We start from the raw sequence: 25957 nt of genomic DNA, 5'->3' as shown, positions 1-25957 counted from the left end.
CACAGTCGCAGGGGGGTCATCAGGTGAGAAATTGGGGATCAACAGAGGTGAGGCTTAGAACCTCACCCCCCCTGTTCTGAGAGAAATCTTCTGCATATGTGGATGTTTTATTGCCCCTCTCTAGCTTGGATTAACACATAGTCTACAGGCACACACCTGATCATCTACATTTGCTCTCTTACAACACTAAACTATGTTTTCTACCTTTATCTTGTATCTACCTACCACTTCAGCATTTTATTAAAAATAATAATAATAAAGAGAGAAATGTGGTATCCACATATAAATCAAGTATAAAAATTAAATGAGTATTCATATTTGAACTGACTGTTTATAGTTCATAATGCATGAGCAAAACCAAAAGTTTCTGTGATGACTGCCCTTGTACTGTTCACCATGTAACTTATTCACTATGTAAGAATTTGTTCTCCATGTAAGAACTTGTTCGTTATGCTTCAGAAGATTGGAGACTGATGAAAATTAGGTTTGGGGTGGATTGATGATTGTGCATTGAACATTGACTCCCCTAATCAGAATTTTATTTTTGTTAACAACCATTTGATCAATAAATATGAGATGCCCTAACAACAACAAAAAAAGTACACACTTCCAATTGTAAAATAAATAAATAACCGGGATGTAATGTATAGCATAAGGTATATAGTCAAAATATTGTAACAACTTGGTATGGTGATAGCTGGTACCTAGAATTATCAGGTATATAAATGTTGAATCACTGTGTTGTACACCTGAAACTAATGTAATACTGTGTGTCAACTACCCTTCAATAAAAAATAATTATCTACCAAAAAAAAAAATGTCAATGCAATCCCTATCAAAATACCAACAGCATTCTTCAACAAGCTAGAACAAATAGTTTAAAATTCATATGGAACCACAAAAGATACTGAATAGCCAGAGCAATCCTGAGAAAGAACAAAGCTGGGGCTGGGGAGGGGATTATGCTCCCCAACTTCAAGCTCTACTATAAAGCCACAGTAATCAAGACAATTTGGTACTGGTACAAGAACAGACCCATAGATCAAAGGAATAGAATAGAGAGCCCAGATATAAACCCACACATATGTTCCAGTTAATATATGATAAAGGAGCCATGGATATACAAATGGGGAAATGACAGACTCTTTAACAACTGGTGTTGGCAAAACTGGACAGCTACATGTAAGAGAATGAAACTGGATTATTGTCTAATTCCATACAGGAAAGTAAACTCAAAATGGATCAAAGACCTGACTATAAGTCATGAAACCATAAAACTCTTAGAATAAAACATAGGCAAAAATTTCTTGATTATAAATATGAGCAACTTTTTCCTGAACACATATCCTCGGGCAACGGAAACAAAATAAAAAATGAACAGTGGGACTATGTCAAACTAAAAACTTCTGTACAGCAAAGGACATCATCAGCAGAACAATAGGCATCCTATAGTATATGGGAGAATATATTCATAAATGATTTATCTGACAAGGGGTTAACATCCAAAATATATAAAGGACTCACATGCCCCAACACTCAGAAAACAAATAACCCAATTAAAAAATGGGTGGAGGACCTGAACAGACACTTCTCAAAAGAAGAAATACACACGGTCAACAGGCACATGAAGAGATGCTCCACATCGCTAATCATCAGGGAAATGCAAATTAAAACCACAATGAGATATCACAGTTAGGATGGCCAATATCCAAAAGACAAGAAACAACAAATGCTGGCAAGGACGCAGAGAAAGGGGACCCCTCCTACACTGTTGGTGGGCGTGTAAATTGGTTCAACCATTGTGGAAAGTAATATGGAGCTTCCTCAAAAACTAAAAATACAAATACCATTTGACCTAGTAATTCCATACCTAGGAATTTACCCAAAGAAAACAAGGTCCCCGATTTGAAAAGACATATACATCTCTATGTTTATTGCTGCTCTATTTACAATAGCCAAGATATGGAAGCAACCTAAGTGTCCATCAATAGATGAATGGATAAAGAAGAGATGGTACATATACACAGTGGAATAGTATTCAGCCATAAAAAGAAAAGAAATCCTCCCATTTGCAACAACATGGATGGAGCTAGAGGGTATTATGCTCAGTGAAATAAGCCAGGTGGAGAAAGACAAATATCAAATGATTTCACTCATTTGTGGAGCATAAAAACAAAGTAAAATGGAACAAAATAGAAGTAGATTCACAGACATCGAGAAGGGGCTAGCTAGTGGGTACCAAAGGGGAGAGGCTGGGGATAGAAGGTGGGGAGTGAGAAGGGGATTAAGGTAGGTCACAATATAGGTAGGTCATGGGAAAGGCAACACAGCAGGGAGAAGACAATGACTCTATTACATCTTATTATGCTGATAGACAGTGACCGCAATGGAGGGGGTGATGAATTGTTAACATGGGTGAATGTCGAAACCACTATTTTGTTTATATGAAACCATCAAAAGATTATATATCAATGATACTTTAATAAAAATAAATAAAAATAAAAAAGTTATCAAATGAATGCATAAACAGATATGCCTTCTATTTGTATTTACTGTGTTTCCACAAAGGGACTAGTTATCTTGGAGGCAGAAAACTTGTTTAATTTATCATCTGAATGAAACCAAAAGCATAATACTGATCCATTATAGGAACAAAGAAAACATTTCTGGATTTTTTTAAGTATTTTATACTTTATAAATGATAAAATATTTGAATTCTGATATTTAGAGTCTTTAGGAATATTTCATCATTAATATTTGTGCATTCAAGATACATCATAATTGTTCATTATTTCATTTTTTTCTGTTCCTAATAAAACTGAAATAGTAATCTTATAATTTAGTTTTTTATGTTATGCCACCTTCAAAGGAATTTGAAGATGTTCTCAAGAAATGGCATAGATTAAACTATTAAATTTAAAAAAAAGCAAGGTTACCTAGGACAGGTTAGGGTCCAGGGATATAGACATATTCAATCACTATAGTTAGGGGTAGAGTGTGAAATAATTTTTATAAGTAGATAAAGTTTGAGCCAGAAATATATTTCTAGAAATCTACCCTGCAGAAATAATAAGCAATTTTCCCAAAGATGAATTTATATAATGCTTATTGCAAAACTATTTTAAATAGTAGGCACTGGAAATACTTTAAATGTCAAAATTAGAAAAATGTTAATAAATTATGGTATACCTGTAAATAAGGTATTATTTAGCCATTAGAATGACATTAGAGATTCACACTTGATATTAAAAGACATCAAAAAGTAAATGTTTTCTTATGGTGCCAACCTAGAAATTTCACTGATTTATATAATTTATCTACAACTAATGTGGATTCCTTTTTAACAACAAAAAAAAAAACAGTAAAATATGAATTATAATAAGGAAAATATACAAGTAAGGAAAATGACTATGTGGGCTAAAGATAGCTACTTTAACTGAGTAAACTGAATAGCTTAGTTTCTGTCAGTCAGAGCAAATGGAAAAATATAAAGAATTTTTCAGTTGCAGTGAGTAAGCATATTAATTCCCCAAGAGAGACAAACATTGTCCCAGTAATAAATCAAAAGGGAAATTATTTTACATGTATGTATTTATAATGGTAATAGAAAACATAATGGATGTGTCTTCAAGAAAAATTTTTAAAAGCTAGAGAAATATTCTTCATATATTTTATAATGAATGAATAACAAATGAATAACAAATTTAAAAAGTAAAATGGTTTCTATATGGAATATTTAAATACATATAAAGTATGTCTATTAGTTCTTAGGCATCCACAAGCTTACCTATTCCCCTAAAGAAATCTAGCAGATTTGACAAATAATATTTTCTTGTATAGTGACTGCAGAACTCACAGTTACTCAGAATTCTGTCACTGATCAACAATTAAGCACTTATATTTGTTTTTGATGAATGTATTTGGAAGGTACAACTTAAAATGATGACTTTTACTTCTGGAATAGTTTTAAAAATGTTTAAATATTTAGGTGCAGAAAGAATACATTAATTTGTGGTTTTAAGTAATTTGCTTTCAATGGAAAATGTCTGTAGTAGTTGGACTTATGAAGAATAATCCAAATGCAAATGTTATTTCTAAAATATTTTGAACATTATTCATCACTGGACTGAAGTTAAATTACAAGTGGTACAATCTAAATCATTATGATTTATACTTTTATTAAGATGGATCAACATGTTGCTTTAACTTTAGCAAAATTATCTTTTTCAAGGATACTAATATCACTTATTTATGCACAAAACATAGGGTTTGAAAGACCAGGTTCTGAAATAAAACTTGTCTTCACACTTGGCATTGTACTTACTGCTCATATATATACAGTGAGAATTGAGGAACATTAAGAACCTCTCGGTGACTCTGTTTATGAAACTGGTGAAAAATAATGAGACATATTTCAATGGTTTCTGTACAGGGTCAATAAGTATATAGGTAATATGCTTAAAATGGTATCTAGCACACAGTGACCAATGTCATATAATTACTCTATAAATTAAACTAGTTGTTAACATTAAATTCTCTTCAAAATTATAATTTAATGAACATATTTAAAAATATACTTAAATAGTTATATGAGTGACAATTTGAAAATCTATAAACTACTTGTTTATTGCAACCATCACAGGAAGGTAATTTGCAGCTCACTTGTTTATCAGTGTTTATTGTGGAGCAACATAGTGTCTGGAGTAGGTAAACACCATCATTATGCAATTAATCATTATGCTTTTCTTGATATTACATTCTTTATTCCCAAAACATGATGTATATCACAAAGTTCTTTGCACATTTTTCTGCAAATATTCATTTCATAAACCTTGCGTGATCATCCTTTAGACTGTCTTACAAAATGAGGGATGTGATATGAATCTATTGTGCTATAATCAGCATTTTAAAACAGAGTATAATAAGAAAGAAACTATTATACATGATAAAGGTATTGTGATTGTTGATTTGTTTTTCAGATGTGAGTGGGTACTACATTTTGTAGTAGTTGATCATAGTGAAAAATTTTTGAGAGACAGTGACATATTACATAAAAATACTGTGTTCTCCACTGTTGAAGATACAAAAATAAAACACAAATATTGCCACTGAGTAAATTTAATTATTAAAGAAAGGCAGTATTTACATGAAAATAACATAGGTAGCAAGGGCAAATTAAGGGAGCTGAATTGTAAAAGATTTCAGTACCACTGTGTCAGGGCAGGGAAGGCAGAGGATCTGGGAAGCCTGTAGTGCTTAAGATGGCTTCTGAAGAATGAGGACATGCAGATCTGTAAAGCCCATTGAGGAAAGGCTCTAGGGTCTGTGTGAAAATCCAAGCAAAATTTTGAACAAGAGAGTTAATAGGATCAGAGCTGACTTTTAGAAGGATGGATGATAATTGGTCGGATTCTTAATCCAGATCATTTGCTAACTAATGTAAATATAAGAGTAGGCAGACAGACATATACGAGCAGGGAGTGTGGTGGGAACTTGGGCCAGTTGTTGTTTACAACCAGCTGGTTGTTTATATTCTACACATTCCCTGTAAGTTGCCCTCCTGGGATGTAGGGAGAAAAAGAATAGTTGAAACTGGTTCCAGCATGGAGAAGTAGACCAGAACTTCACCCCAAAATACATTATACACTATTTAACATAGTAAAACTCCTGCGCCTCGGCCACTGACATAGTAAAAACCATGCCTCTCTGTGCCATCCCAGTTTGGTGAGAACTAAACACAGCCAAAAACTCTCCCAGCCCAGCGTGTGGAGCAAGCCTGACCTCCAAGAAGACTCCACCTGTTCCCAATTAGTAAATATTTATCTTCTTTTACATAAACAAACCCCTTTATATTCTTGGGGCAGTTCTCTCTACTCTACCCAAGCCCACCTCTCAAGCATATATTTTGCTTTCTTTAAACTCTTATTTTCCAATAAACTCCTAAAACTCAACCAGTTTTGTGTCCATCCTTGAATTCTTTCTCCAGATGAGACCAAGAATCTGTTAACATCAACTCCATCCAAACTTCCAGGGTAGGCAAGGGAGGCAAGTCTCCCTACCTCCTCCCCTGGGGACAGCTGATTTCTCTGTGAGCATGACTGATTAAGTTTGGTACATGATCCAACCTGTTCAAGTGACAAGTCCTGGGAATTTATCAGAACTAAGGGGGTAAGGTACTTGTTTTTGGTATTCTTGTTAAGCAGTTAATGAGGTTAGCTTAAGGCTGCACTGGGTTATCCTCATCACCCTTTGGAGAGAGTGTTTCTATATATAAAGTTCAGCAGAACTAGGACAGTAACTCATACTTCTAATAACATGTGAACACACTGAATATATCTAAGCACCTGGACACAAGGACAAGTTAAATGGATCCCCCCACACCCAAATCCCTTTCCTTTTTTTTTGTTTAATGGAAGTAATTTGTATTGGTTTCTTGCTATTTAAACATTAAGAGTCTTGGAAAACATAATTCTGTTCAGACATTGTATCTTCCATCGGTGATGTGATTTAGAATGCTTTTAAGGCCATGTCCAAACTCAGAGGGAAGAGTCTGCTGTGACTGATTAGTGATGTCTGCCTTGGGCACTGAACGGGTTTTGTAGCGATACCCAGGCCACATGTGTGCCTTCCTTGATCTATAGTTATGCATATACTACACCACTGCATGATGGTGACTAGCTAGCTACATGAGAATATTTAAATTTAAATTAATTAAAATTTGTCAACAAAAATTTATCTCCTTAACAATTTACACACCAGCCACATTTTATGTTAAATTTCAAGTGGCTATATCTGCTTAATGGCTACTGAGTTTATAGACAGTCCAGATTTAGAACTTTTCCATGACTAGAGAACGTTCTATTGAGCAGTACTAGTATGTACTACTTTCAAATAGTGCACATACACTATTTGAAATACAATACGGCTGTAACAGGCTAAATATTCTGAGAATTTCTTCTGTTACCTACTTTAAAATATATATAACAATATTAAAATAGATAATTCCAATTAAATATTCTACAAGCTTATAACTAAAAAGTCAGTGTCTCAATGTCTTCTCTTATCCACAATCTTCAGGTGTTTCATATGGATATTTCCTTTAACTCAAGAATGTCTGTAATCTGGAAATGTGGAGTACTAGTTCCTCAAGAAGTAAGGTTCAAATGCTAAATTAAAATATTTTTCAATCAACCTTTCAGTAACCTACAAGTAGTGCCTCTATGAGGACTGTGAGTTCCTTAATGTTAAAAAATCCTTTTTTAATTATGCTGATTTCTTTAATGTCCATTAATAGGCCCTGCACAAAGTGTGGTTTGTCAGATTCGTAATAAAGATGTTACAAACACTCTTTTCAAGAACATTTTTACCATCCATATGGAAAGAACAAGATAAAAACAGTATGAAATATATCTAATAAGTAACATGATTGTCAACTTATGTAGCAAAAATTACAGTGATGGGAATATAGATAAGGAAAATGTCGGAATGAAGGTTTTATGAAAAATGACTTCTTTTTGATTTATCTTGTATGAGGATAGGTAGTCAAGGATGGAGGAATCAGTATAAATATTGAAATAAAAATAAAGATAAGAAGTTCAAAATCAAATAGTTTTATAATAGAGGAGATTAGCAGACAGAAATAAAGATAACTCTGGGTAGGTATATTAAAGCTACTTAATGAAAAATGCCAGGTTATACTGTTCATTATGAGCTTTAAATTCTAAGAAGGTTTTTGAGGAGATAGATACTCATTTCCCCCATATTTCTTTACCATAAAGGACACTTTCATTCACAGTAACTCAGAGGATGGTTGAAAATTTAAAAAAGTATATAACTGTAAATATTTCAGCTATTATATGCCAACTTCCAATTTATGTCATTCAATATGTCTAGAGATATATAAGTGCATATATTTGCATGAAATATGTCCCCAGTGTATCAAGTTATCTTATTGTGAATATTACAAATTAGGAATCATTTTTCAATCATTCTTATAATTATACAACAGATGGTGAAATGCTTTTAAAGCCTTAATTATTACTTTTTGCCAATTTCTCATTTCAATCTTATCTAAAATGTCCTGCCTGTTTCTAATTGAGCATTTTATGGGGAGTGAAAAATATGTCATTAGACTTTGCTACAATTAATTATCATGAATTTGAGTTAAAATTCTGAAAAAGCACCATTAGTTTTTTTCCTTCTTCAAATCATTAACATTTTCTTATCTAAGTCTTCATGAAACATGATGATGTATTTCCTTTTTAGACTTACAATCTTAGGAGTCATGTAGTCCAAATCTTTCATTTAACTGAGAAATCTCAGATGCAAAATCATGAAGTACTATGTCTATGGTCATAAATTAGTGATAGCATCAAGACTACAACTCTGGACTTCTTTTGCTCCAGTTCTTTCACAATTACACGATGTGACTATCACTAATAATTCCTACCATTAATGCCATATCATTATTTTCAGTAACTCATCCTGGTAATATGTACTGAGAATCTGCCATGTGTCAGGAACTCCGTTAGGCACTTTCTTGCAATATCTTTATAGCTTATGATAATCCTACATGGCAACTATTTTCCACACTTGATGCCTGAAAAAAACTGAGGCTTAGAGAAGTCTGTAAAAAGTCCAAGGTCACAAAGCTGTCAGTGGTAGCACCATCTGGAATTCTCAGGGAGTCTAACTCCAAACCATGAGATTATTTTCCATGCTTTGTCTTTCTAGGCTATGTTGGGTTTTTCACACTAGTTTCCCCCACCTGCAATAATTTGAGTTGAATTTTTCAAAGTTCTTACAAGGTTAATTAATTATCACACAATTCCCAATTGATACTGGCTCTTAGCTCCAGCCAGCCAGCATACATATTGCACATACAATCTGTGAGACCAGTTTCTCATTTATTGAATTGTTAAACCATTTTGTTCCTTGATTCTAACCTAACCATACCCAACTTTTGAATCTAAGATTCTTAGGAACATTAATTTCTATTATGCTTTTAAAATGAAAAATGACATATTATGAATATTAATTCCTTATACAAGGTATCTTATTATTCTAAACCATTTAATTCTTGGGCAATACTACAGTAATTTATCAATTGTAACATACACAGTTACTTTGTACACCACTGAGAAAAAAAATGCAAACACATTGCTAATTAAACTATGGAATATCATCCACTGGACCCATTCAGATTTCAGGTATGTTTATTTGTTTAAAATATGAGCATCTTGGAATCTGTAAAATATAGTAGTCTAAAATGGCTAACTTTTCATAATCTACATGGTTAAATCTATCAAAAAGCCTTCTTTTAAAAAGTTAATTATCTATGTAAACAATTAAGTCCTATTTTAAAATGGAGCTGAATTTCCTAATTTTGGGAGCATTAAAGATTGGTCTTTATAATTCCTAAGTTTTGCTTACATAGTAGTTTACTATGCTCCAACCCAATTATTTCATCTGTCTTACTTTCAAAGTAGCAAAAATCAGTGGGGTGTTGATTCCCATTAAGGAGAAGAAAAAGATGAAATAGAGAAGAGAGGAAGAGAGTATAGAATAAAATACCATAGAATCGTTAGGCAGAGATGTCAGCCCATGATAGTGTAGTCCTAGAATCTGACTTAAAATTGTTTCAGTTTATTTAGCATATGGATTTGTTAGTGATGACCAAGCTGGGCAGAAAGAGAGTCAATTAGTGAAGCTAATCTTTTAAAAAATATGTTATAATTAGTTGGTAAGAATTATACTGCTTGAATATGAATCTCTGACCTCAAAAAGTTGTGTTTTAAATTTAAAAAAAAATTTTACAGGTTTGAAAATCAATTGCAGACTCCACTATCAGTTCCAACATGTAAAAAGCTTGGAAAATTATCAAAGCAAGAAAAATAGACAAATTTAAAAATCAAAGCAATTTTCTTAGATCCATCAGAGGACTGAGGTCTCAGACCACTACCCCCAAATTTGGACAGATAAGAAAATACAGAAAATCACAGCTGAGATTAGCTTATTGGGAGCAGAGGCCACTGGAACCAGTAACTGGTAGAAACCATTAAGTGTTAATTTTGAGGGGTTGCTGGAGGCATGAATTGCTGGAGACTGAGTGTGGACTAGCTTGAGAGTTTAAAAACCCATGGGTCCAAACATGAGGGGACCCTATACATTCATGGGGTTTACTTACAGGAACCCAACCAGGTTCCCTCAGTGAAGATCAGTGAAAAGTCCTCTCCTATGTTAAGTAAAGGTAGGGAGTAGGGGTGTAGTAGGGGAGAAAAGCAGCATTTTGAAATTTTCCCAGGGGCAAAGTAACAGTGTTAAACTATACCCAGAGTAACGTACAAAACCTGCCCTCCAAGGGAAAATATTTTACCAGATCTTTATTTGACTTGCAGGGATGGGCAACAGCCATCCCAGCCCTTTCTTGGCATTCCTGTCTCACTTAAAGGAGCACAAAATGAAGCGAAGTAACAGTTCTGGAGGTCACAGAACACAAACTCAGCCCATTAAGAAACTGAGATTTAATTATAAGATTATAGAACATTGCACCATCCGAAAATCTTACCAACACATCAGTAGAATGACAGTGGATTACAATTGAGATTGCTGCAAGACACAGACTCTATTTATAAAGGATTTCTTAGGGAAACCTCAGGACAACAAAAGCAGGAAAACAAACAAACAAACAAAACAAGGACATCTGAAGAAACGAAAGTCTGTTACCTACAGATACAGCACACATTAAAATAAACACAGCCTAGTTCTAGCCAGATTAACATAAATTTCACACCAAAAGCCTAGCCATTTAATTTCTCTTTTCTGGGTCCAGTTTTTAACAAAAAATTGCAAAGCATGTTAAAAGGCAAGAGAGAACAGTCAGAAGAGGCAAAGCAACAAGCATCAGAACAGACTCAAATATAACAAAGATTCTGGATTTTTGGATGGAGAACTTGAAATAACTGAGTAATCTCTTAAGGGCACTAATGAAAAAAGTTGATACAGGAATCTCAGGGAACATAAGCAGTATAAATACCAACAGCTAACCACTTACATATATTATATTCAAACTGCAGAAAACCAAAGTCAAAGAGAATATCTTAGAAGAAACCACAGAATATTAGTAAGCAATTTAGCTATAGAGTTATTTGATATAAAAATTACATCAAATTTCTTGACAGAAATCAAGCAAGCAAGAAGAGAGTGTAGTGAAGGGTTCAGAGTCTCAAGAAAAAAACCCCAGCAAACTAAAATTATGTATTCACTGAAATTATCCTTTGATATACAGGGGAAATAAAAACTTTCTAAGTCAAACAAAACTAAAGGAATTTGCAGCAGACCTGCCTTAAAATAAATATCAGGAGAAGTTCTTCAGAAAGAAAGAAAGGATATAAGTCAGAAGCGCAGATATATAAAAAGGAAGGAATAATGAAGGAAAAATAAAATATTTTATATTTCTTATTTTAATTGATCTAATAGATTATTCAAAATAATAATATCAACAGTATATTGGGTGATTTTAGCTCACAGAAAAGTGAAATTAATGACAGCATATTATAATGGATGGGAGAAAGGAACTGGGAATATTCTAAGATACCTATATCCATAAAGCAGTATAGTGTTATTTGAGAGTGGATGTAGATTAGCTGTAAATATGTACTTCACTCTCTAAGGAAACCATAAAATAAATTTTTTTTAAGGAGGTACAACTGATAAGCTAAGATGGTAGAGGGTATGGTATCTTCTAAAATGCTCAGTTAAAATCAGACAAGGTAGAAAAGAGGGAAAGATTAAAAATAATAAAGCAAGTACAATGATTAGAAAAGTTACAAACATGACAGATATTAATCTATCAATAACTAATTTAAATGTGAATAGTCTAACTCAGTAATTAAAATGTCTAAGTGGATTAAAATAAGGTCCAACTGAATGTTACCTACAAGACAACTACTTTAAATATAAATACACAGATAAATTAAAAATAAAGGGATGGAGAAAGATATACTATGTTAACACTAGGAAATTGTAAATTAAAACCACAATGAGAAACCATTATATACCTATTAGAATGGTTAAAACTAAAAAAAAACCCTGAAACTGAAAATACCAAATGCTTGTGAATATATAGAGCAACAGGAACTGTGATCCACTGCTGGTGGGCATGTAAAATGGGGCAGCTGCTTTGGAAGGCAGTTTGGCAATTTCTTAAAAAACTAAACACAGTCTAACCATAAGATCCAGCTATTACACTACTAGACTTTTACCTAAATGTGCTGAAAACTTATATCCACACAAAACCTACACATGAATGTTTCTGGTGGCTTTATGCATAATTGCTAAAATGTGGAAGAACCAAGATATCTTTAAGTATCTTCACTAAGAAGATACCTTTTAGTATCTTTAATAAAGATATTACCAAGATATCTTTCAATCAGTAAATGGATAAACAAACTGTGGTTCATCCACATAATGCAATATTATTCAGTGATAAAAGAAATGAGCTTTCAAGCAAGACATGGAGGAATCTTAAATGTACATTGACAAGTGAAAGAAGCCAGTCTGAAAAGGCTGCCTACTGCATGATTCCAGCTACAGGACAATCCGCAGAAGGCAGAACTACAGAGAGAGCAAAAATATCAGTGGTAAACAGGAGTTGGTTAGGAGGAGGGATGACTAGATAGCACATAGAGAATTGTTAGGATGGTGAAGCTATTCTGCATTATATCCTAATGGTGGATACATGACATGACATGAAGGCCTTTGTCAAAATCAACAGAACTTTACAAAACGAAGAGTAATAAACCTTAATGTAATCTATGGACTACATTTAAAAATAATGTATCTATATTTAAAAATAATGTATCTACATTTAAAATGTACCAAATGTATGATACTAATGCAAGATGATAATAAGAGCAGAGGCTGTAGGGAAGTGGGGTGGGTAATATAGGAACCCTCTGTACTATCTGCTCAGTTTTTCTGTACATCTAAAACTGTTCTGAAAGTTAAAGTCCGTTAACTTAAAGCTGAAGCCAATGGTAGAAATTAAAACTTAGTTTGGACCTAGTGAGCACAGTATCAACTGGAGCTTCTCCTATGGTAAGGGACAGAAGAAACAAGTTTGCTGCTACTTTTGGACACCATACTGGGCTCTGAAGTGCTGGGGAGTTTGTAAAATGAACAAAGACCTTTATTCCCATCTTAACATTAGCACTGCAAGTTGCACTTTGCTTAAAATGAAAATGTTTATCAACATCTCCTCAGTTTACTTGTTTTATCAATAAATGTGGCAGAATACAAAGACCTTAAAAAAACTTTCCACAACAAGAAGAGATTTAGTTTTAACCTGATGAAAAGAAATTAAACTCAACTCCTTGTTGGCCAAGAACATAAAATTAACTAGCTCTCCCTCTATCCTAGGTCTGATCCTAAGTACATTACATGTATTACATTAATGAATCTTCAAAACAACTATTAATCAAGTACAATACTCATTCCCATTTGATAGATGAGGAGATTATGGCCTAAAGAGGATAAATAAATTTCCCAAGGAGGAAGGTTCAGATTTCAAATCAGTAGGTGGATTCAAAACCTGTGTTACTTACTGCATTGTTTCTCAATTCTGGGAAAACTGGTGTAAATTTACCACAAAGAGTATACAGTTGACTCTTGAACAACATGGGTTTGAACTGTGCAGGTCCACTTAAGTGCAGATTTTTTTCAATAAGTATATTGGAAAAGTTTTTAGAGCTTTCCAATAATACGAAAAGTTTCTTTTCTCTAGCTTACTTTATTGCAAGAATATAGTATGTAATAAATATAACAGAAAATTTGTGTTAATTACTCATGTTATCGGTAAGGCTTTTGACTAGCAGTAAACTATGAGTGGTTAAGTTTCGAGAGAGTCAAAAGTTATACTTGGATTTTTGACTGCACAGGGGTTTGGCACCATTAGCCTCTCTGCTGTGTAAGGGTCTATGGTATTACAATAAATTCAAGAGAGAATAGCTACAACAATAGAACTAAGAAAGAATAAAAGTATGTACAAATATGAAAATGCTCCAGTTCTTGTTAATCTGTAATAAGATTCTGAGCAAATACTTTCATAAGCCTAAGTGCTCTTTTAGTGCAATTTGTGCTGAGACGTGTGTGCATTTCCTCATGCGCACATGCATGGTGCTTGTGAGTCATGAGGAAAGACAGAACTAGAGAGAGAGATTAAGGGAGAAATATTTGAAAACATTTTTTTAAATGTCCTTGTACTAATTCTGGATTATGATAGGTTGAACAGGTCACCAAGGTACCACAACATAACTTCTAACTCCTGTACTGGGGGAGGTCTTACAGCTATATAACTCATCTCTGACTTTCCAATTTACTCAGTGTGGAAAATGACATTGGCCTTCCAAAACCTGAACTTATGTTTGGACCCCTTCCATCTGTGAGTCTCATTCTACTGTTGCTGACCATTGAAATGAGTTATTTCAGTGGAGCTGGAACAGTCCTATTAGCCTGAGCCAAGCTTTATATGGCTTGTGCACTTTAAGAGGTTAATCTGGCCAACCAGCTTACTTTGTTCAAAAATATTAAAAGGAAAGACTATAACATTCAAAGAAAGCCAGAGTTCACTGGGTATGACCCCAATAATATAATGGAGCATAAAACTTCTAGAATTTTTTGCCATAATATTTTATGAAACATATGCACACACCCACTGGAACAGAATCCAATTCCAGTGGTTTTGAAGGTCAGTTCAAGTCACTACAAATGCAGTATCTTTGGGAGAAATATATACTATTTCAAAAGTGCCTGGACCCAGAAGCTTCCTTTCTCTATTTTATAGTTTATCATCAGTCCAGCAGTATATTATATTAGGGGGGAAAAGTCACCTACTACAGCATGATATAATTTGCAGCCAAAATATAAAGGTCAGCAAAATATTCCAAATTTCAGCATGAACAAATCCTTGTGTTATGGAACAAAAGGAATCACAGAGGGTAATTCTAGAAGAAAATACTACTTTAAGTGTGGGCAATGTATATAAAAATTAAAACAAATTTCATTCTTAATTTCTCAGCCAATCATGAAAGCCTTTGATGTTCACCGGTATGAATGGGGCAAAGACTTTGAATTCCTACATTTAAAAGAAAAGTTAATTAGGAATGGGCCTGATTAGAACCAATTATTTATGTTATTCTGATGTTTCCAAAATGCCAAATTCTAGGAGCAACTATGATTCTCTTAAAGGGAAGGAAGTAAAGGTCCGCTTTGCATGACAAAGGTCAGATTTCTGCAGGCAAATGAGACTTCTATGGCTGCCTGTTCCTAGGTTGTCACTGTCTGACTGGGTCCTAAGAGGTCAAGAGAGGTTCCAAATTGTGCTCATTGCTTAAGGGACACCCCTAGGGCTACTTTAATCATTTTAAGGTCATAAGGACTTTTCTTTCTCTGGTTCCAGCTCTACTCCCTTAAATCTTGTTAATGCATACTGGCAATTCAGTACAGATGTAGATTAAATAGAAATTGAAAGTATTTAGTATGATACTCAGATAAAAAGATAGAATCTACTTATTTAACAATTTTTTTAAAATCTCAGATTGAGTTCAATGAAATTCAAGTAGACCACAGAGATGGTAATTAGGCCCCAGTAGAAAAGCTTGACTCTCTTACAGCTGTCCTGGTATTTACACTAGGTGATCAGTGTCACTGCTCTAGATTTCACTTAATATGCTGTAGCTTTATGTGTAAATTAAATAGTTTCCCTAATCATCACATACATTTAATTATGGTAATATTTTATTGTTCACTTTTTTTGCAATAACTGTTGAGTCACTAAAATATAACAAATACTGAAGTCAAAATTACTATTTGATTATGTCAATCCTTTTCTATTTAGAGCAAATATATGTCTGAACTTTCAGTGGACTGGAAATATACCAAATGGATTATATTTATAAAAGTTGGAAGAGTTCTGCCTATTTGTAATTAATGAAGGATATCTCTAAGTATTTTAGATAATGTGTAGAAAACATCTGTATTTAATTATTTCATACTTTTCTTAAACAATGGGAGTTGAATTAAGGAATATTTTGAAACCCCTATAGAGATATAAAAGTATTAATGACTGTTCAAGAACTTTATTGGTACAATGCTTGAATGTTAGGTTTTACAGATCAATAGCCTGACACTTCATAAATAATAGATTTTCAATATAAAGGAAAGAAACTTAAAATACTGCACAGACCAGAAAATATACCACTAGAAAAGACAAGGGCTACATCTTTTCACTGTTATGCTTCTCACAGAAACAGAAAAGTCTTTCACATTAGTACAGATTTGAACAAAATTTTGTAACATATATGCAGAGCAGGATTTCTCTTTGAATTTTGTTGTGGATTAAGAATTTCTACAAGAATAAATTAACAGCTTGCTACTCATTCTTCACAGAGGAAAAATTGTAAGCTGTTCTCATGGAAACAGTGGGACACAAAGTGTGGGTTTTAGTACTTGTCCTTAAGTATTGAAAAATATCAGATTTTCTTTCTGGATGCTTACTGGTTCCAAATGCCACTTCTCTTCAAAGTCAGTGTCAGTTCTGCATTCAGTTTTCAATCTCCCAGAGGTAAGAATATATTCAAAGGCTCTGTGCACAGCAGGGTAGAAGTCTTTCTCCGTGAATGTAACTATATCACTCATCAGTAACCTCCTGCCATAGGGAACGTGTGTTTTCTTTCCTTTTTTGGGCTCTTGAATGCCAGTCACTACGCTGAACCTGGGGCAATCTTCACATGATCTCTGTCAATGGTTCCTACACATGCCAATGGTGCAACTAAATGTCAAGGCTGTGATCAAAGTCGGCACATTCTAAAAAACTCTTGTTCTCTATGGATCAATTTTCATAAACTATACTCTATGTTTTAGAAACACATGGAGACTCACTCTTTGCTTTCTTCCTTTTATCCTAGAGAAGTTTATTTATATGAAAGGCTATCTGATTTGTAAATAATAGTGTGAAATTCTGATGAAATACACAAAACTTATTCATCCCTTTGCATAGATTTCTAGAAGTACTTTACTATAATTACAATCTTATAGTATAAATGCAAAAATCTCTGGGTTATTAAAATAAAAAAGGCATGGATTGCTTTGCAATATTTGACCGTCTTTCTCCAGCGCCTGTTGCAATAGATGGTAGGTAATAAATTCTGACTTATGATTGATTTTATTTTTAAATCCTAATTATGGTAGGTAAATTACATGACAGAAAACAGCTTCAGCATGTGTTTTTACGATCTATATACATTTTAATTATTTGAGATTGCTTGGGAAAATGAAAATAATTATTTGAAATCATTTTCACTATGTAGATCTCATATACGAAGTACATAGATCTATACTTCTTCAAGTAGACCTGAATAAAACACAATAGATCAAACTATCTGCTCTGAGTACCTTTTCAGATCAATTGTGAATATAAAATACTTTAATTTACAACTTTTTCTAAAGAATTATATTTGGAAAACATCATAAGATTTAGAACAGAAGGTACACAACTGCTACGTGTACTCATATCTAGCTAAATCTTAAATATATTTACTATAGAGGTAAAAGCGCATAACACATTAAATATGCACATATAAGAGAGCTAAAAAAAGATGGGAAACAAATACAGACCTTAAAGCCACAGGTCTGTTTACTAAATTCCAAATAGAAGGTTTATTTTCTCAGGTCCCCTAAGTAAATTTTAATATAAGTACAGAGATTATTAGGTACAAAGCTTCACTATGAGTTCTCCTGTAATCTGTGAGACATTAGGCAAGTCACTTACTCAGAAAGTAGCCTGGCCTTATCTGTTTTACCAAACAATTAAAACTTAAGGTTTGTTAAAACATGCAAAGAAAAAGAAGCACATTATTCTTGTCTTTGTAATAAATGGTTGAGGTTCAATGGAAAATCAGATAAATGGAAGAAATTACAGAGGTCCTCATTAACAGAAAGATTTTAAATTTTCTGAGAAATCAAATTTCTACTTTCCTTTATTCTAGTCTGTATTGCTAATAAGACAATATTTTGTGTAAAATCCAAATAGGATAGGATAAACTTTTAAATTAAAAAAGTGCTTGGACTATATAACAAATCAACTGATGCAGAAATAGGGGTGTGTATGTGTGTGTGTGTGTGTGCACGTGCACACGCACGCATGACATGTGCATATTTGTTTATGCTGAGAGCAGGGATGGACAGGGCATAACAGCTATGATTCAAATTCTTTGACTTTCCTCTAGAGGTTCAGCAAAATAAAACTACAGGAATGTTAAGGAAGAGCAAGTGGAGTCTTCTTGTTAGACCAACTTACCAGTTTTTCGAAGAGGGAAATCATCCTTCACATCCTGTGCTCCTGGTAATGTGTATTTGTAGGATGGAGATGTTCCACTCAAGGGAGGAGAGCTTTGATCCAGTGATGTGTGGTGGGCAGCCCTATGAAAGAAAAAGGGGGCTCACCATTTGCACTGGAGCTTTCTCTGCGTGTTGGTCAGCAGTAATCAGTTGCACATGCTGTGCATGTGTCTCAGCTGTGTTTATGTTCTTTCTTTCTAGTGTATACAAACCACAGCCTCATGTAACCAACTTCACTTTAGCAGTGTGTTATGGAAAGATGCAGGATTCCCAAGAATGCCCACTGTGTGTCTGGTCACACAGTGATGTAGAAAAGTTTGCTTCGCTAAAAAAGAAAATTTACCAAGATCCTAAGTTTTGATAATCTGAGACCACTGTGTATGTTTTCTTAAGAGCCACACTAGTGAAAAAGTCATCATCCGAATCCTTTTTAGTCAACAATGTAGAGCAAGCAAGGTAAAAGTAAACATACAGAAGGACTTCACTTTAAAAAATTGCTAGGTAGTACATTAAAGTACATGAAGGTGGCTTTTCTGCTGAAGAGACAGCACTGCTCCAAGAGCCTCAGGTCCTCCAGTTATGTGGTGGTTCCAAGATAAAGACTGGAGATCACATCTTTCTTCAATATGAAACTGATTTTTCAAAATGTTTTCCTTTTCCTGTGTACACACAAGGAAAGAGATGTAATCATGCACTAACTGGAGAATAGTTAACTGGACTCACATAGATGATCCAGTGGATATAAACATCAGTAATCATGATATATGGAGACAGTGGATATGGCATGGTATCACCACCATGATTATTATCCTACCAGTGTTACTCATGTGAATCACACATTCTCAGGAATTAACTTGTTTGAGGGTACTTCATCCAGCCATAACTGGCAAAAAAATATATTCAGAATCCATAAGTTAATGATTTACAGTTGTCTAGAGTTGGACCCTACTGAAGTTCAATTCAGCACACAAAAAAAGGATTGCTAAATAGCATTTGCGAGTCATATTTAATATACCCAAGGGGACAGTGGAAAGAATTTTCAGCTGACAAGTTGTTCACATGTAGTTGTTTTCCACATAAAAAAGGCATTACTTCTTAAAACTGGCTTTAACTTAGAAGGAATACGAACTAGTTTATAAATTTTATATGCATTTTTAGGTAATAAAATGGTATACCTTTTTAAATATGATCAAATATTTGAAAATTTTCTTTAGGGATTGGTTTATCAAGTCAACTGACATGCATAATAGAAATTAACTAAACTATTAAAAGGTATTTATACAGCATTCTGGAATCTTCCTCAGTTACCTTCTTTTGGGAAGCAGCGAAAGGTAGATATTTATGAATTAGAGTTATAATTACAATACCAAATAAAACTCCTGGGAGGCTTATAATTTCAATGTAGAGCAGTCAAGTCTTTACTCCCTTATTCTCAATGATATGAGGGATTAAACAATGTGTAAGTGTAAAATCGTATGGCCATTCAGCAAACATTTATAAAATGAGAAAAATGAAACTATTTTCTATTAGTCTATTATCGAAATATGATTTGTCTATCAGTTTTTGTCCAGACTTTTAAAACATCACATCCTTCATATTTTACAGAAAGAAGAGTTGTGTATAGCATAGCATCTTTTTACTGGACTCAGGGAAACATGGTTCCATAAAAACTGTACACCACAGTGTGTTACGCTGTCAGCTTGTGCCTGAGAACCCAATCTACTCTCATTTCACTAGTTCGCAAGAAAGGAGGTGAGATGGTCAGGGGGAAACTAGTCACTGAAGACTGACATTTATTTAGCTGGTTACCTCCCATCTCTTTCTTTCCCTTCCTCTCTGTCTTCTTTCCTTTTTTATTTTTAATAAAAAATCTTCCAGATTTCTAAAAATAGCTCAAATCTCCATCATCTATCAAGTCAAGTAAAATAAAATATCAACCTACCAAATCTTCAGAAATGATTGTAAAACTATTAGATGCACTGTCTGGGAATAAAAAAATGTAAAATAGGAATTCATTTCTATGCCCCGCCACACATAAGTCAGTTATTCATTCACCAAACAATATACATACTTCTTTGTCCCCAAGATGATACTTGCTAATATTTATTAAGCATTGCTCTCTATTACATACTTTATTATTTCAGAGGACCTTCCCAACAACCCTAGGAGGCAGGTACTATTAATATCCTGTTTTTACAGAGAAGGAAACTGAGTCTCAGAGAATTCCAGGAACTTGCCCATAGCCACAGAGCTGAGAATTGGCAGGCTCTGGATTTGTGTCCAGGACAGCTGAGTACAGAAACCATGTTCTTTACACCAGGAAGAAAAACAGTCAGACACTGAACATACGTGTACCAGAGCTTGGGATGGCGGCTCCCGGAATGATTTTTTCCATTGGTTGGAGTGTCTTTTGTTGCTGATTTACTCAACAGGAATTCTTGAAGCTTCTGCTTTACCTCTGTACTTGCCACTGCCCCTGAAACACACACACAGAAACAGTTGTTGACTTTGGGTTTTGTCCTTTTATGCCTCTAGAGTATTTAGTAAAAATTAAGAAGTAACATCCCTAGTCACAACATAGGAAGTTTTCCTACTAACAGAAGAAATCAGAGTCTAAACAGGCATCAGAAAATGGTATACTAATGTTTTGTAACTACTGCTTAAAATGCCAATTTTCAAAAGATCTTCAACGAATCCTCTAATTGCTTTTACAGAAAGGGGAGCTCCAGAATTAATATAGGCATACCTCATTTTATTGCACTTTGCAGATACTGCATTTTTTACAACTTGAAGGTTTGTGCCAACTCTGCATTAAGGAAGCTGATGGACATCATTTTTCCAAAAGCATCTGCTCACTTCACATCTCTGCATTACATCTTGGTTATTCTCACAATATTTTAAACATTTTCACTATTATTATAGTTGTTATGGTGATCTCTGCTCAGTGACCTTTGATATTACTATTTTACTGTTCCAGGGTATCACAAACCACACCCAGATAAGACATCAAACTTGATCCATAACGGTTCTGTGTGTTCTGACTGATCCACCAACCAGCTGTTTCCCATCTCTCTTCCTTTCCTCAGGCCTCCCTATTCCCTGAGACACAACAATACTGAAATTAGCTCAACTAATAATCTTACAATGGCCTCTAAGTATTCAAGTGAAAGAAAGAGTCCCCCACCTCCCACTTTAAATCAAAAGCTAGAAATGATTAAGCTTAGTGAAGAAGGCAGGTTGAAAGCCAAGAAAACTAAAAGGTAGGCCTCTCATGCCAGGTAGCCAAGTTGTGACTGTAAATGACAAGTTTTTGAAGGAAACTAAAAAGGCTATTTCTGTGAGCACATGAATGATAAGAAAGTGAAACAGCCTTATTGCTGATATGGAGAAAATTACACTGATCTGGACTGAAGATCAAAACAGCCACCATATTCCCATCAGCCAAAGGCTAATCCAGAGCAAAGCCTTGACTCTCTTCAATTCTGTGAAGATAGAAAGGTGAAGAAGCTGCAGAAGAAAAGCTGGAAGCTAGCAGAGGTTGCTTCATGAGGTTTAGGGAAGAAGTGGACTCTGTAACATCAAAGTGAAAGGTGAAGCAGCAAGTGCTGATGGAGAAGCTGCATCAGTTATTTAGATGATCTAGCTAAGATAATAAAGGTGGCTCCACTAAACAACAGATTTTCAGTATAAACAGAACAGCCCTCTTTTGGAAGAAAATGCCATTCAGGACTTTCATAGCTAGAGAGGAGAAGTCAATGCCTGGCTTCAAAGCCATAAGAGAGGCTGTCTCTTATGAGGAGTTAATGCAGCTGTGACTTCAAGGTGAATGGGGCTCACTGACCATTCTGAAAATCCTAGGGACCTTAAGAATTATGCTAAATCTACTTAGCCTGTGCTCTATAAATGGAACAACAAAGTCTGGATGAGAGAACATCCATTTTCAACATGGTTTACTGAATATTTTAAGCCCACTGTTGAGACTGCTGCTCAGAAAAAAAGATTGCTTTCACAGTATGGCTGCTTATTGTCAATGCACCTCATCATCTAAGAGCTCTGATGGAGATGTAAAAGGAGATTAATGTTGTTTTTATGCCTGCAAACATAATATCCATTCTATAGCCCATGGATCCAAGAATTTTGACTTTTAGGTCTTATTACTTAAGAAATACATTTCATAATGTAGTGATTCCTCTGATGGGTCTGGGCAAAGTAAATTGAAAACCTTCTGGAAAGGACTTGCCATTCTAGATGTCATTGAGAACATTCATGATTCATAGGAAAAGGTCTAAATATCAACATTAATAGAAGTTAAAGTTGATCTCAACTCTCATGGATGACTTTGAGGGGTTCAAGACTTCAGTGGAGGAAGTATTTCAGATGTGGTAGAAATAGCAAGAGGACTAGAATTTTAAGTGAAGCCTGAAGATGTGACTGAATTGCTGAAATCTAATGATAAAACTTGAATGGAGGAGCAGCTTACTATGGATGAGCAAAGAAAATGGTTTCATGAGATGGAATCTACTTCTGGTGAAGATGCTGTGAAGACTGTTGAAACGACAACAAAGGGTTTAGAATATTACATAAACTTAGTTGGTAATGCAGCAGCAGGGTTTGAGAGGACTGAATCACACTTGGAGCGAAGTTCTACTGTGGGTAAAATGCTATCAAACGGCTTCACAGAAAAATGCTACAGAGAAACCGTTAGTGAAAGGAAGAGACTATCAATGCAGCCGACTTCACTGTTGGCTTATTTTAAGAAATTGCCGCAGACCCCCCACCCCGAGCACCCCCACACCTTTCAGCTGCCAACCATCCATCAGCTTGCAGGAATCGACACTGAGGCAGGACCCTCCACCAGTAAAAAGTTTATGACTCTTACAACTCACTAAAGCTCATGTGATGGTTAGCATGTTTTGTTTTTAGCAATAAAGTATTTTTTAATTAAGGTAAGTACATTTTTTAAAACATAATGCTATTGCAAACTTAACAGACTGCAGTATAGTATAAATGTAACTTTTATATGCACTGGGAAACCAGAGGATTCATTTGACTTGCTTTATTGCGATACTGACTTTATTGCGGTGGTCTAGAACCAAACCCACAATACCTCTGAGGTATGCCTCTGCTAATTTATTCCTCAGCTTTAAAAAATACTGCTGAGGGAGAAAACACTGCCTTCTTAAAAAAAAAAAAGAAGTATCATTGATATACAATCTTATGTTGGTTTCAAACATATACACAGTGGTGCAGCAGTTACCCATATTATTAAATCCTCACCTCCTCTCATGCAGTTGCTATCTATCAATGTGGGAAGATGTCACAGAATCATTGACTATATTCTCCATGCAAATACTGCCTAATTCCATGCAAATATCTGTAATCCTGGGGGAACCATATAATGATTAAATTATAAAAATGATCTTTTCTCAATTGTTAGCCTTTTAAAAAACTTTGAGCATTGAACAAATGAATATTGCCAACAATTCCAGTTCAAGTCATTCAGTTCTGAACCTTGTTACAAGGTTTTGAACTGGTCTTGTACCTGGGAATTATTTGGATATGTCTCCCTCTTGTGGATAGTTTTTTTTTTTTTACAAATGTTCTGCCATAAATCTTCCCTAAGTCTGGGTACTCAAACACTAAAAGGAGGCAAGGCTTGACTTAACAGAACAATTGTTACTTGTGCAGGATGAAGATATAGTGAAGAAATGTGGCAGTAAGTTTAGTATGCTTCAGAACTATGCTAGAGTACTTTAGTATAATATCATTTTTAAGCTTCAAAACAGAAACTAGCATCTTTGCTAAACAATGCTATGTTTACTTTCTGAGATGCTCTGCAGACTGAAAGCAGAGGGCTGATTTGTGAATGTCAAGCCTTATATCTGGGTCCATAATTTATTCTTTTAATTAAATGCAGACAATTTTAACAGGTTGAATTCCACACTTTATCAGGCTTCCTTCTGAAGGATGATCAGTGAAAGATGAGGGAAGAGATCCATCTTTTACCCTGATGCTTCTTACTTTCTCGTCCTCTATCTTTGCCTCTGAGAGGAGGAAGCTGCTGTTCTCTGCGATGCCTCTCTACTTCCTGTTCTTGCCTCTGCTGCTCCAGTTTCTGCTCCTTTTCGAGGAGTTCTTGTTGCTGTTTTATGGCTAGAAGTTCCTGTTGCAACTTGCGAGAAGAGAAAAACATGAGAGTGTGCAATTTCTTTAGGCTTCATAGTCATCACTGACCAAAACTGAAATGTCAGAAGCTTTTGGAATTTGTTTGTATTTAGTTAACCTTTTCACCCACTCTTTTCTGGGTAAATTATTGAAATCTAAAGACAAGGAGCTGATGCCATGGATGGTCCTAATGTCATTGATAAGCAAGTTTTTAGGTGGCTTCATTACCTTTGCCCCACCATCAACAATCATTACCAAATTACTCAGATCTTTCACTCCCTGAGTACCTTTTCTTTGTACATCTAAAATATATGAGACAGGCAAAGGCAGAAACTGCCCAGAAGCTTATCTTACCAAGTCTCTCACGTTATAAATAAAAAACTGAAATCTTCATTTCTTATTCTGAGAAATGGTGTGAAAATAATCAAACTGAATAGAAGAGTGAGATGAGTTAATTTGGGGAAGTCTACCTGAAATAGAATGAAAGTTAAAAATATAAATGCCTTATGAGGATGGTTTTCAGTAGATCAACACAATCTGTATATTCATAAGTTTTTTAATCAAAGTAGTAAAAGTCTAGTTCATTCATCCAGCAGACAGAAACTTTCAGAGTAGAGAGATCGGGCAAGAAGAAATCACTGCCATTAAATTACACTTTGATGCCATATTATTTGGTTGTCTGAATCCCTTAAATTCACTTCCAAACAATGAATAACATGAATATGAAACATCATTGATAACCATTTTGAAATGTCAGCATTTTCTCAGGCTGAAAAAAGGACATATATGAATAATAGTAAATGTGCCCACTGAGGAACAATTAAAGACTTTGAATTCTATGTAGGCTCTGACATTACTGGATATTAGATCTATACAACTAACTGAACTACTCAGAGCCTTGGTTCCTTGTATGCAAGAAAGAAAGAATCTCCCTCACATTCATGTTCATAACATACATGAAATTTAGTTTGCAAGTTTGTACCATACTAATTTTAATTGTCATTAATATTTTTAATCCTCAACATTAAAGAAATTAGTATAATTCACTGTTCATATTAAATAGGTACTTAAAATTCTGAAATTTATGCTGGAAAGTAATAGGATAAAAATAAGAAGCTTTGTGGAATGTACCTCAGTTACTACAGAGCAATAGGAACTCAACTCTGTCAGTCATGAAAGCCTCACTTCTCCCAGAACGATATGGTTGGAAGCATTTCTGGTTAACTCCTCATATTCGAATCTTTGGCATTTTGACTTTATACACCCCATGCTTTACTGGGTGTTATTAGACACTCTGTTGTAACAGAAAAACTCATAGCTTTGCTTAAACTCTGTCTTAAATGTTAATTCTATACAGATACTGCGATTGGTCAAATTGGTTCCATGCTTCACCCAA

The 25957-nt window shown here is 34.5% G+C and overlaps 1 protein-coding gene across 1 annotated transcript in view; it reads right to left on the bottom strand.

Moving 5' to 3' along the window:
* HDAC9 (histone deacetylase 9) overlaps positions 1 to 25957 on the bottom strand; it is a 930736-nt gene that overhangs the window by 411145 nt on the left and 493634 nt on the right. The window contains exons 6-8 of the mRNA XM_057504568.1: positions 24403 to 24568; positions 20746 to 20872; positions 18356 to 18477 (exon numbers count right to left, since the gene is read on the bottom strand). Of these exons, the coding sequence (XP_057360551.1) occupies positions 18356 to 18477; positions 20746 to 20872; positions 24403 to 24568 (415 nt within the window). The remainder of the gene's footprint in view (positions 1 to 18355; positions 18478 to 20745; positions 20873 to 24402; positions 24569 to 25957) is intronic.

This window comes from Manis pentadactyla, chromosome 7 (assembly GCF_030020395.1).
Source record: "Manis pentadactyla isolate mManPen7 chromosome 7, mManPen7.hap1, whole genome shotgun sequence".
Lineage (NCBI taxonomy): Eukaryota > Metazoa > Chordata > Mammalia > Pholidota > Manidae > Manis > Manis pentadactyla.
This window is presented reverse-complemented; position numbering and strand designations above follow the sequence as displayed.